A 14454-nucleotide genomic window follows, 5' to 3' on the forward strand; every position below is an offset into this window, starting at 1 on the left:
CCCAAACCATGATTTTTCCTTCACCAAACTTGACTGATTTCTGTGAGAATCTTAGGTCCATTTGGGTTCCAATATGTCTTCTGCAGTATTTGTGATGATTGAAACTCTACCTTCTGCCACTTTTCCAAATGATCAATTAAAGTTATTATTTGTTGCTCTTACAACTGGGATCGATGACAAGACTTTTGTCAGGTAGTTTACTTCATAAGTGCTTAAAGCAGATCTTGTTTTTTTATGACAACTCACCAAAATAAAGATTTTGACCTAGTTTTAATAAATTTTAACAAAAAATACACTGTAAATTAATTTGTGCTTCCTTAAAATTAAGTTGAATCAACTAAACTGTTCTAGTCATCGCAACTTACATCAATCAAACTGACTAAAAATATTAAGGCAAACTTTGTATAACTAAAACTTTTACTTGAAACCTGATTAACTTATAATAAAATAAGTTAAAGCAACATAAAAACATTTGTTGTGTTGACTTTTTGTTATGAATGTTTTATCCATATACTGCCCAACGTGCATATCTAATGTTAATAATAGTAATATAATAACAATAATCTAAAAAAAAAAGTAAATGTACTGACCTTTTCCAAATTCTAACTTAAAAAAATCCAAAATGTCAAATATAGCTAATAAAAAAACGTCTTATCAAACTCTATTTACATAGCTAAATGTTATTTCTGTATTTGTCTACACACATTTAGTTTTTCAGACATTTACTTGAATATTCAAAATACAGAAAAAACACTTGTGACAAATCAATATGCAAAAATCAATACGGGCTCATTGTGGATATGTAACTCTGTCTACATTTCTGGAGAGCGTGAATTATGTAGCCAGAGGTACGTCTGGTTATTTTGTATGTAAAATAAATATAGGGCAGCATGATGCTGCCGACGGCTTCTGCTCCTTTTATCATTACCAGCTGACCGCTTACCTCAGTGTGGACAGCTTTTCTGGTGTTTCCGGTGGCACACCGCGTATGTCGGTGGACTTGGGAGTGGAGTTAAAGTTGACTGCAACAACAAGGTTCGAGTCCGCCGAAGAACAGGTTCAGAAACTCTGTAAAACAAAAGCAAGATAAATAAAAAAAAATAACAGGCTGAAAACATGGTGAAATCAGGCAATGGCTTTTCTTTTTCTAGAATGCTTTTGAAAACACTATCGGTTGGGTTTATGGAAAGGGTTGGGTGGGTTAGCAAGCTGGCCTGGTCAGCTGAAGTGTGCATTGTACCCTCTGGTGGCTTTGTAAAAACAAAAACTGTCAGAAGATGTACCTCTGGTTACGTATTTTACTGTCCCTAGTAATGTAGACCTGGGTACATATCCGCAATGAGCCTGGGTTAGTAAAAATTCTTTTAATAAACATCATATATGGCCATTGCCTTTATAGTTTAGAGTTTTAATACTTGTTTTTTTTTCGCACTGAAATTGTGATTAGATCCTGAGTCCAAATCAAATTCACATTCGGAAATTTACTTCAAAATAAAAGCCTTAAAGTGATCTGGAATTCTTGTCCCTTTAACGTTATTCTGCCCGACACAGCCTAAAGTACATACTTCCACATTTCCAGTGATTATAATTATACTTATAACTACTAAGGATGCAATCATGGACATTTCAAAAGAAGTTTTTACTCTTTGTGTGTGCCGTTTTTTTCAAATTCACTCACTTGCTATTCAGCAACACAAGTGTCATCCATAAATAGATTAGAAGAGTTACTTATAATGTGAGACTTTTTCAAAACACCAGCAAGTATTTCCTCTATTAGCTCAAACCATCTGTCTGCACTTTCATATGTGTGTGTGTGTTGTGTGCATGTTTGTGCGCAATGGTTCAATTACGGCAGCTCTCCAGATGTTCCAGGACGTCTGTCTGAGTCTAAAATGAGGTCAGAGGTCAAGGATATCTTAGCGGGACAGCTGTGGGGCGACACTGCTCCTGCTAGAACCATCAGTCAAGAACACACACACCCCTACAAAACACCGATGGTGGTTCCTCCCACAGCAGGCACGTGTTGACTCCCTTGAGGGATCATACCATGAGCATAACAGCAGGGGGAGAGTATAGATCAATAGTCTGCTGAAGTGTCATCTGGTGAACAGGGATGCCAACACGTCCCGAGAGAGCGTCATTGGCTCCTCTGAAAGCGACCTTCGACCTCTACAAATCTGTGGGTGTTCCTGAGGGCTCTCTTGTCCGTGTGTCTAATAGCTCTGCTGTGATTTCACTCAGTCTTAAGGGTCTCTTTTGTTGCCTGTTGTAGGATACAGATTGAAAAAGCCATTCTGGTGGAGGGTTGAGAGCACTGCATGGCAAAAAAATCAAATGCTAAGAATTTGAGTAGTTGGCTGATTATTAATAATAACAAATCTTTGTTTTCATATGATATTATTTTTATTATTGTTTTTATTAGTATTATTATTACTATTATTTACACATTTATTTTATTTGTTGTGACGTATTATATGAATGTAGTATATAATGTATTATATAGTTTGTTATATTTATTTTTATTAATATATATATTTTATTATTATATATTACACACATATGCTTTATTACTTTAGTAATAAACATAAGATTGTTATTATTAGTATTATTATTTTTTTAATAATAATTTCTTCTTGTTATTTTTATTATTGTATATGACAAAAATTTCCTTTGTTGTTATTTATGTTTAATAGTGATCTTTATATATGAATCGCAATGCCTATTTATTATTGTTATTAATATTAATAATAATAATAATTATGATTATTATTAGTAGTATTTATGGATTTATTTATTGTTATTTGTTTACTTAACTTATTATATTAATGTAGCATATAATATATATTATACAGTTTATTATATTTATTTATATTAAATAAATTGCACACATATGCTTTATTACTTTAGTAATATACATAAGATTATTGTTATTATTATTTGTTTCTTTAATAATAGCCCTTCATGTTTTTAATATTATTCTTGTATATGATAACAATTTCCTTTATTATTATTATTATTAGTAGTAGTAGTAGTAGTAGTAGTAGTTTTAATAGTGATATTTATATATAAATAAATGATTGCAATGTCCAATTATTTTTTTTTTATTATTATTATTATTATTATTATTATTATTATTGTTATTATTAATAAATAATTACATAAACAAATGTATTATTATTAAATAATGAAATAATGAAATACATACATTTGTTATTATTTATTTGTAACAGATATATTTATGTAAATAAACAAATAAATAAATGTATTATTGTTATTATTATTAATAATAAATAATTAAATATATACATGCATACATAAATGTATTATTAAATAGTTAAATAAATAATGAAATACATAAATTTATTATTATTTATTTGTAACAATTATATTTATATAAATAAATAATTAAATAAAAGATTTTTTTTATTATTATTATTATTTGTTTGCTTATTTGTTGGCTGTTTCCTTTAATAATAATAATAATAATAATAATAATAATAATAATAATAATAATAATAATAATAATAATACTTGTTGTTAATAACATTCCTGTACATTATAACAATTTCTATTTTAATAGTGATATTTATATATAAATAAATAGATAACTGGTAACAATTTCCATTTATTACTATTATTATTATTATTATTATTATCATTATTATTATTTGTAATAGTTATATTTGAATGAATGAATAAATGAATGAGAACATGAGAATGATTGATCATTCAGTTGTGACGTTTGTGATTGTGATCAATTGTGACATTTGTGTTGACAGTAAAATGTATTAAAGTCCATAGAAACACCCATATCTAGTGATAATAATTCTTGGAAATGAGCTTGTTAGATGTGGCCGTGTAAAAATTTACAAAGAAAGAACCTGGCAACAACCTAGTGATACCAATACACTAAAGAAAGCAGAGCAGAAAAACCACAATCTCAGACCCCAGGCGTCACGGTGGCAATGTTTGCGTGTGTAAGCAGCGCAAATCTGCTCCAGCTGCACTGAACTCGGTGTGTTGTATGTTTTTTGCTGTTAGTGGGCACAGCAATTCTATCGCTGACCTTGGTGTTGGATAATGAGCTCTTGTTTGTCTCAGAGAAATATTCCTGCCCGGAGGCCTGTCAGTTGTCAAAAAACCAAAGTTAAAGGAGTTACGAGTTTATTTGGCACCGTCTTCTCATTAAAAGATTCCTACGGCGGAATCTCAACAGTCACAATCTGCAATGTTTGGAGAAAATTGAAAGCCGCATATCTTTAAGATGGCAACCATATTCTGACGCGTCTACAGTGAGCCTGACATATTAACAATCTACCAAAACCCAAAAAAAAATTGACAAGAATTTCACAGGTGACAACCTTGCCAATGCCAGCAGCCGTGGCATCACACACCGGCTGCCCGGGCGCTCGTTTCCAATGACATTGTGTCACATTTTTTTCTGCGAAATGATTACGGCCATGTTCCAGACTGAGAAGCCGTCCCTTCGTTACGTGTAGCAGGCTTCCAGACAAGCCGAGACATTCACAGGGGCACTTTTTTTTAATGAGAAAGAAGCCAAGCTTGTGTGTCTTGTCCTGCCTGCTGGCTGCCATTACGGCCCATTAGAATCATCATTAAGAGAGAGCGCAGGGCCCATTGTGCCTAAAGTGGCACGGACTGCTAGTTGAGGAGCTTGACTACTACTGTCCGCTTTCACCCGCGCAAACGTGCCTCCGAGACTGGTTTCCAAGGCAACGTCACCGATGGCCAACGTATTTCTTTTTTCGTGCTTTGAAAAGGCAGCAGGATAGTGTAATTCGTGAATGCATCTGTTTAGACCTCTCTAAGCCATTGGGTTGAATTTCTCCTTTTGGAATAATCCTCTATGAGGCCCTGCCCTACAAATACTAACCACTGACATTTATATGGCAAGCTGTTCAGCCTTTTATTTATCTGCAGGATATAAAGACTTTCAAATCTCATTCACTGAAATGCTAATTCTTGACATCAAGACATTCGATTTCTGATAGTAACAATGATACTCTAGTTGTTTAAAATCAGGGGTTACATTTCTACCAGTAAAAATATCATTTTCGATATGTAGAATTGCATTTTCATTCATTCATTCATTTATTTTCTTTTCGGCTTAGTCCCTTTATCAATCTGGGGTCGCCACAGTGGAACAAACCGCCAACCCATCCAGCATTTGTTTTATGCAGCGGATGCCCTTCCAGGACAATTTAGCCTACCCAATTCACCTGTACCACATGTCTTTGGACTGTGGGGGAAACTGGAGCACCCGGAGGAAACCCACGCAAATGCATGGAGAACATGCTAACTCCACACAGAAATGCCAACTGACCCAGCCGAGGGTTGAACCAGCGACCTTCTTGCTGTGAGGCGACAGCACTACCTACTGCGCCACTGCGTCGCCAGAATTGCATTTTCACTAGTCAAATGTTAACTGCCATTTAAATAAGCATATCAATCACTGGCTTTATAAACCAAGTGTGACTATTGTCATTTTTGTTGATATAATATATTAGCTGCATACTGTATGTTGCATGTATTTGTTTAAAGAGACAGCCCCTCTTTTTTCACCTTGGGGGAGGCGGGTCAGGTCAATTCTGTTATTATGTACCTGTTCTTATTTTCTGGCATTAATGTTTGAAAATTTGTATAAATGTTAAATAAAAATATATTAAAAGAAAAATCATGATATTAATAACTGATTTATTGCTGGTTGAATTTCCAATTTCACAGTACAGTTATTCCTTGTAAAAACCTTTATTTTTGAGGTCAGTGATTTCGTGGTTACTGGTGCAATAGTCTGTTTTTGATACTAGCAACTTCATCGCTAGTAGTAATTTTTAATATTTAACATCTTAATTTCTAATAACATATTCTGTACAAGTAAAAAAAGACATTCAACTAGTCAAAATACAATTCTTGATCATAACTGTCAACATTGGGATGTAAAAATACGTATAAAAAAAGCAAAAAAAAAAAAAGAACTCAAACTTAAACACAACATCTCCCAAAATGACTCCAAACTCCTTCATCTGTTTATCCAGAACAGTTTATTTGTATATAAGCCAAAATAAAGTGAAAGCATAATCCTCTTGAACAGCTCTTGCAGTTATATGACATTTGAGATCGGCTCCTTGATGCTACTTTCACTTTTCATAAAAAGATTAAAATACAGGAGAAATATGGGAAAAACTATGGTGGCCGAGAGAGCTTAACGTGTTGCAATTTAAGAAAACATGTGTACTTACAAAAAACGCCAGAAATTGAGAAAAGTTCTTCTTCAGTTTGACAGCACGCATGCTGCAAATCATCACAACGCAAACACATTTTCAACAATTTTTATAAAATGAGCTGCATTTTCTCACAACACAACGGAAATCCTAAAACGTGATGGACCTGGCTATTTAGGTTATGGCTATTTAGGCTAAAAAATACTAAAGACACGGGAATCAGGATATTAATATAAACAAACAAAAAACTCACCTTTCAAAGATCACGTACAACTTAATTGAGCAATAGTCACGGCACACTTGGTTTTCGTAAAATGTTTGTGTTGTGAGAAAATGCAGCACGTTTTTGTAAAAATGTTTGTTTTGAGAGAAAATGCAGCACGATTGATTCATTTTTGTCATTGTTTGAAAATGCAGCGCGTTTTCGTAAAATTTTTGTGTCATGAGAAAATGCAGAGCATTTTATTAATTGTGTTGTGTGAAAATGCAGCACATTTTTTAAAAAATGGGTTTGCATTGTGATGATTTGCAGCATGCGTGTTGTCAAGCTGACGAAGATCTTTTCTCAAATTGCAGTCGTTTTTTTTGTAATTGCACATGTTTTCCTAAATTGCAGCACGTTAAGCTCTCTCGGCCACCGTGAAAACAGGAGGGCTGACGAATATGTTCTTGATATCAAGAATTTTATATTTTTATCTCTGGTTGAAATTCAAATCCTGATATCAAGAATTTGTTTTATTCGTGTAATAACATTATTGATATGAACTGTTAGCATATTTTCTAATGGAAATATAATAATGTATATTTAAAAAATGGTCATTTTTACTATTGAAGTTGTAACTGTAAACTAATTTAAAGTGAAAATCCCTTGTCATAGCCATTTCCAGAAAACCTTTAAAACCCAAATTAAAGCTGCACAATAATACAAACTCCACCACCAACACATTTAAAAGGACATTTTGCATTTTAAGAAGATGCACTGTTTAGGAGGTGCATCATAGTACAATTATGTCAAAAACACAAGCTTGCTTTTTTATCCCTCATTTATTGGTGTCCATTAATGATTAAGTGGTATGTTAATACAGCACAGATATTCCATTAGAAGTGCTGGTCTGAGGTTTTAATGGCCTGGAAGAGTGAGCGAGCGAGCGTGTGTACTTGCAGGCTTTCAGAGCCTTTGTTTGAGGTTGCACTAAGCTGTTAGGAATGAGGACTGCATTAAATGTGATAATTAGTGGCCTGGGGAAGATATTGTCTTAAATTACTCTCTGCGTCTTTCCTTTTTTGTGTTGTTCTTTTCTGGCACAGTTGAAGGGGGAAAGTAGGCATTTTGTATGCTTTGATGTAGCCGTGAAAACAATTAGGAGACTTGGAGGGCTAGTTAGTCCAAAAAATCAAATTTACTCACTTTTTACTCACCGTCAAGTGGTTACAAACAAGATATTTCGAAGGAAGCTTAAAAACCTATGACTTCCATCATTAAAATTAAATACTACGAAAGTCAATGGATACATGTTTCCAGCTTTCTTCCAAATAACGTCTTTTGTGTTCAACAGAAGAAATAAAGTTAAACAGGTTAGGAACAAGTAAAGGGTAAGTAAATGATGACTGAATTAATATATACATATATCATGCTCAGTTTGGAGATTTATAGATGGACTTTATAGAGCATTTTTCTCAATCATTAATTATTTTACTTTGCTTTTACAAGACAATTAAAAGCTTCTGCGCAGCGATTAACTGAGCAGAAGCAAAGTTCCTCGGTGCAAAGACGCTGGCAGTGTTACTGAAATCCCTGGAAATGTCTTGTAGAAAAGAGCGAGTGGGGACTCTGAAAGGCCAGTATAAAGGGTGCATGATCCCTTTTCACAGCACAATTGAAACATAATTATTTCATGGCAGACTGTGTGCTCTGTAAATCTATGAATGGGAACGGCATTTAACTTTAATTAGCTCTGATTTATTCATTCTGACTGGATTGCTTGCAGAAAATTGGATCATCTGATTATAGTCAAGCATGAAAATGACCTGATTAAACACTTCATAAAACCCACGGAGAGAGAAAGAAACGGAGAAAGAAAAGTAACCTGGGATGAAACGATAAAGGGGGCACAGAGAGGGAGATAGACAGACAGATGTGGATGCGTTTGGTAACGTTGGCTATGCCAGCGTTATGCACAGTGGGCAGGGAAGGCATCGCAGCTGTTTTCTGTTCACCCTGCTGCAAACTAATGGATGGATTGGCAAACCAATCCCACGCTATAGGTTACATGTCTACAGCTGTGCCAGACTGCATGTGCATTTGATTTGAGACGCTTGCATGCACCTGAGCAAAAAGAAACCTGTGGTGCATTCAGGATTCTTTGGTGCGGATGAAATGCACTCTATATATTGCGCATAAACCACACTAGATTGTTTTCTGTTGTGTTTTGTAAGGTTATGGTGCATCCTTTCTACAAATGAATGGAAATAATTTAATATAATGGAAATGGTAATATAATATAATGGAAACAGTGATTCTATACATGACAAATGTTTGGTTCCTTGAAGAAACTTTTAGATTTTATTATAATCTTGATTTTTGTTGTTGTAATATTGTATTGAAAAAAAATGAAAGAGTTAAGCTTTTAAGTAAGTTGCCGGTTCATTCCACTGTGGCGGTCCCTGATTAATAAAGGGACTAAGCCGAAAAGAAAATGAATGAATTAGGGTTGGGTGATGTTGACCAATTTGGCATCATACAGTGTCTAATGTGAAAAATTGCGATGCACAATGGCATCGTCGTCGCAGGCAGCGGTGAATTAATTATTTATGAATAATTAATTAATTAATTACTAATTAATTATTTGTAGCCTACCATTTCAACTACCTGACCCACATGGTCTTTGTTTTACCCATAACCAAATCATAAATAAATATAAGGACATAAATATAAAGATAAGTTACACACAAATTACCACCTGTCAATCACTTTTTCCGCAGGACTCTAGCATGAATAGGCAGAGTGATCTGTGTCATTATAATGGCGTCGACATACTTGGTTGGTAAAAAAGGTGCACAACCAACAGGAACCAACCAACAGTATCTGAGGTTTTCGCTAAAATTACTAAGTACAAGTGTGAAAGTGAAAGGTTGAAGCAGTGTACTGACGCTGTGACACATTACCTGATAGATTCAAAAGACCGAAGAGTCGTTAGATAGAGACATGATTAATTAAATATCACATTTAACAACTATAGTGTGATGCGATCCAGCGGTACATGCTTGATAAACTGTCCGGCTATAATGTGGAAGGAGGGCTTTTCAGAAAAGGTAGATGAAACGCTAGTGTGGATGTGAATCGTTTTCGTTCTAAAAATGCCATTATAAAATTGGGCGTATTAGTGTAAATGGGGCCTACAAGTGTCTTTTTTGCAATGGGGGCAGGGCAGTGGATCGCGATGCCGGCGATGAATGATCGCATCGTCTATCGACTCAACCCTAGAACAAATAAATGAATGATAAGCTTTAAATACCAAATGAAGTTTTCGTATAAAATTATCTCTTTTTTTTCAGGCTCCTGTGTTCAAATTCAGTTGTTTACATTTGCTGTAAAAGTAAAACTGAACCCATACACATGGCTCAATTTAAAAGAAATTTCAAATGGCCTTTAGAGGGTTTTGCATGTGCACCCTTTGAATAATTTACATACAATTTAAATTAGGGCTGCACAATATATCGTTTTAGCATCGATATCGCAATGTGCAAGTCTGTAGTCACATCCCAGGATCTGCAATGTAGTCGGGATTATAGTTGACCAGACATTTCAGTTAATGAAATAAAATGTTTATAGCTTAAAGATGAATTGTACATTATATTAGGGCTGGGCGATTAATCGTAAAGTAAAATCAAAGTCAACATTTAGAACTTATAATCGATCTAAATTTCACAGGACGATTTTTTTCAATTACTTTCCCTACGTGTCACGTGACCCTGCTCTGTTAAAGGCTGTGGCTGATTTCCACTTCTGCGGCCACTTTGCAGCCACATCTGATCTCTGGTCAAGTAGTACAATGGACTCATTCTTGACCCTTACTTTGCACTACATTGACGATGATTGGAAGCTGCCCCAGAGATGCCTTTAGACTAAGTATAATAAACTGGTCAGTGAAGTATGAGGGCAAATAAATTAAATAAATAAATAAATAAAATAATCATTCATGACTCAAAATCGAGGTAAAATATTCAATTAATCGAGATTTTGATTTTAGGCCAAATCACCCAGCCCTAAATTATATAATTATGTACTCAATTAAAACGATACTGATATTAATATAATTATACAATGATTATTTAATTTCTGCTTCTGAATACTGTTTGAAAATTATAAATAATTGTTTATTTGCATCTTTTCTCTGTTGTATTTAACTTTGCTTGTCATTTATTAAATGATATGTTATGCAAATACACTCCCCTACAGGTTCATTCCAGTTGATCTAAAATTATGAATTCTTTATAAGCTATTCAAGTCATCTGCTCAAATTGCATTTATATTGCAATATATATCACAGTGAACGAAAATATTGCAATGTCGTTTTCTTCCAATATCATATAGCCCTAATGTAATTAGTTAGTTATTATTGGTAGCAGTTTATAGTATATTGACTGAAGTAAGGTTAAATTTAAGCTTTTGACATTAAAAGACAACGCAGATTGAGTTATTAATGTAATTGATAAAGCCTTACGATGGTTAAATATACATTTTAGGAGGAAATATTGCCCCTTAACAGAAGATTTCTGACTGTGGTCTGATATACTGTAGTTATCTTTATATTTATTACATTGAAAGAGTTGACTGTATTCTTATCTTTCCTAGTGTGACTGATCCTTTACAATTGAACAGAGATTTATTTCAAGAATTAAAATCCTAAAGTCTGTATGTGATGTAAATGTAATTAACCTTTGGCTACATCAACAAAACTACATCTAAACTGAATTTGACATCCAGATTAAAAATAGTAACTAATTAATTAATTCATTTTCCTTCAGCTTAGTCCCTTATTTATCACAGGTTGCCACAGTGGAATAACCCGTCAATTATTCCAGCATATGTTTTATGCAGTGGATGCCCTTCCAGCTGCTACCCAGTGCTGAGAAAAATAGGAGCTAATTAATTAATAATTAATGTTTAAAATAAATATGGGTGGATTTTAAACTCTTGTGTTGTCTCTCTTTACTTTCTAGTTACGCCAACGAATGAGAGTCTGGGGACCAAAACTTCCAGCTCGACCAAAGTGTCTGGCCTTCAGCGTAGCCAAGAACAGAGTAACGACATTTCGTTTGTCCCGCCCATCTCCAGCCCGACTCCTGCGTCGCCCCCTACGGGGTCTCCTGCCCCAGCTGCGGCGGCAGCCCCCCCGCCTAGACCCCACCCGACCTCCCCAAGCCCTCTCTCTATCAAGAAGGAGACTTTGCCCCCTATTCCCACCCCTTCCCTCCTGAGAAACCTATCACATTCACTGGAGCACAGACTCCCGCCCCCATTGCACCACAGCCGGCCAATCAGCAGTCATCATCATCATCCTTTGCCATACAGCAGTCTTCACGACATCAGGTTAGTAACTACTTATTTATATCTATAATCATTAAGGCTGGGTATTGTGATCAATTGTGAAAATAATGATTTGTTCGGTAATCAAAAAATATTGATTCCGGTTGGTCATTTTTAATCAAATACTGAACATTTGCTTCCATGTTTTGGAGTGGCGGAAATTCTGTTGACGTCAGTTTGACAGTATTCAAACCACACCCATCTTACCGTTAGTTTGCTACAAGGGAAATGATGCTCAAAAAAAGAAAGCCCCGCCCTTTACTCAATTTTCCATTTCATTTAGAAGTACATCAACATAGTAAAAATAAGGGACTCCGTAGCATCTAGTTCAAGCAGACTTTAACAATAGAGCCCACGCCATTGTTTAATTGTTTTACTTTCACTTTAAGCAACAAACACTGTAACAAGAAATAAACGTGCAAACTACCTGACAAAAGTCTTGTCGTCGATCCAAGTTTTAAGAGCAATGAATAATAACTTCTTGATCATTTGGAAAAGTGGCAGAAGGTAGATTTTTCTGATGAATCATCTGTTGAACTGCATCCCAATCATAAAAAATACTGCAGAAGAGCTACTGGGACCTGCATGGACCCACGTTTCTCACAGAAGTCAGTCAAGTTTGGTGAAGGAAAAATCATGGTTTGTGGTTACATTATAGTATGGGGGCATGCAAGAGATCTGCAGAGTGGATGGCAACATCAACAGCCCTAGGTATCAAGACATTTGGGCTGCACATTAAAAACACATGAGAGGGCAAATTCTTCAGCAGGATAGGGCTCCTTCTCATACTTCAGCCTCCACATCAAAGTTCCTGAAAGCAAAGAAGGTCAAAGTGCTCCAGGATTGGCCAGCCCAGTAATCAGAAATGAACATTATTGAGCATGTCTGAGGTAAGATGGAGGAGACATGAAGATGAAACCAAAGAATCTTGATTAATTGTCGGAGTCCTGCAAGAACGTTTTCTTTGCCATTCCAGATGACTTTATTAATAAGTTATTTGAGTCATTGCAGAGATGTATGGATGCAGTCCTCCAAGCTCATGGGAGTCATACACAATATTAATTCTTTTTCCTCTGCACTATGACTTTATATTCTATACTGTACATTATTTATGTTTGGTAACAATACTTTTGTCTTAGCAAACTCAGATCTTACTGTCCTAATTAAATAATTAAAAATCAAGGCATGATAATATTGTATTTTGGTAAAATAAGCGTAATCTAGAGGCCTTTGCCTTTCATATAAGCCACTTCTGATAACAAATGATCAACTAGAGGTCAAGTTATTATTGGTTGTTCCTAAAACTTGGAAAGGTGGCAAGACTTTTTGTCATGTAGTGTACATACAGTCCAAACAAGCTGGCACCTGGTGTAGACACAGTATTAGCTCTTGTGGGCACAACTTGCAAATGACAACAAGTGGTTTTGTTGACCTCATCTTATCAGGATGAGAGGTGAATTATTGACATCATCTGAAATAAAGCAAGAACATTAAGAATCAATATTGTTTTCTTAAATTGAAGATAATTTAAAATAGATTTTTTTTACCCAGTCTTAATAATCATATTTACATGTATGAAATAATAACTGAATATGTAAATAATAACTGAATATAAAGTATATTTGTATAACTACATTTTCTCATTTGTAACAAAACCTTGTCTTTTCTTTGTAACCACAGCGCAAACCCTTCAACTCTTCCTCCCAAACACCACCTGCCTCACTCCGCTCATCACCTCAGTGGTCATCTCCCATCTCCTGCTCCTCCTCTTCCTCTCTCCATCACCGGACTGCCCTCCTCCCACTACTCCCTTCACTCGCCTTCTCACCTCTCCAGCCATCCGGCCATGTTTGCCACCCCTGCTACACTGCCTCCTCCGCCCACCCTACCGACCAACAGCCTGGTGGTGCCAGGACACCCTGCAGGACCACCTTATCCAGGTAAAAAAGAACTTTTTGGATTTTTGGAGATTTATGCTGTAATTAAAGTGAGTTTAGGGACTTCAGTTGTGCGATAATACAAAGGGCACATACACACTAGATGTTTGAGGAAAAAATATGCACATCAGTTGAATCTAATTAGGACGATGGCTTCCAGGGAAACGCAAATGTTTGCTGAGGTGACTTTCACCTCAATGTACCTTGACATTAGCACTTATTGATCAATAAGATTGGAGCATCCACTTTTTATTTGGCTTTTGACCTGCAAAAAGCATAATAATGCATTTCTGTCCCTCAAATGCTTCATTGCAGTTGTATTTAGTGTGTAAGTGCCCTATTTCTTTTAATGAGACCTAAGAAATAAACAGTGTGAGATTAATTTATCTTGATGTCTTAAGTTAGCTGGTCCTACAGTTACCGTATTTATAAATGCTCTGTGTTGACAAGTAACCCATCTTAAAAGACAGATTTACAGAAAAAGTATGCAGTAACAGCAGATTTATTTTTAAAGATTTTTCAACTCTAAGGCGAGATTTGGCACACATCAGAGGGTCAGCGCATGAAAAATATGACATATCTTCAGTATATTTTACCTGTAATAAAGAAAGATGTCAACTAGGGATGCTCATTTTGGTTAATTTTGCCAGCCGACAACCACCGCTCTTTAATCGAATATTAACCG

General features: G+C 35.2%; 1 protein-coding gene across 1 annotated transcript in view; it reads left to right on the top strand.

The window, feature by feature from the left end:
* fbrsl1 (fibrosin-like 1) overlaps window positions 1–14454 on the top strand; it is a 579938-nt gene that overhangs the window by 540953 nt on the left and 24531 nt on the right. Inside the window, 2 exon segments of the mRNA XM_056457467.1 lie at window positions 11466–11835; window positions 13513–13772. Coding sequence (XP_056313442.1) covers window positions 11466–11835; window positions 13513–13772 — 630 coding nt within the window.

This window comes from Danio aesculapii, chromosome 5 (genome assembly GCF_903798145.1).
Source record: "Danio aesculapii chromosome 5, fDanAes4.1, whole genome shotgun sequence".
Lineage (NCBI taxonomy): Eukaryota > Metazoa > Chordata > Actinopteri > Cypriniformes > Danionidae > Danio > Danio aesculapii.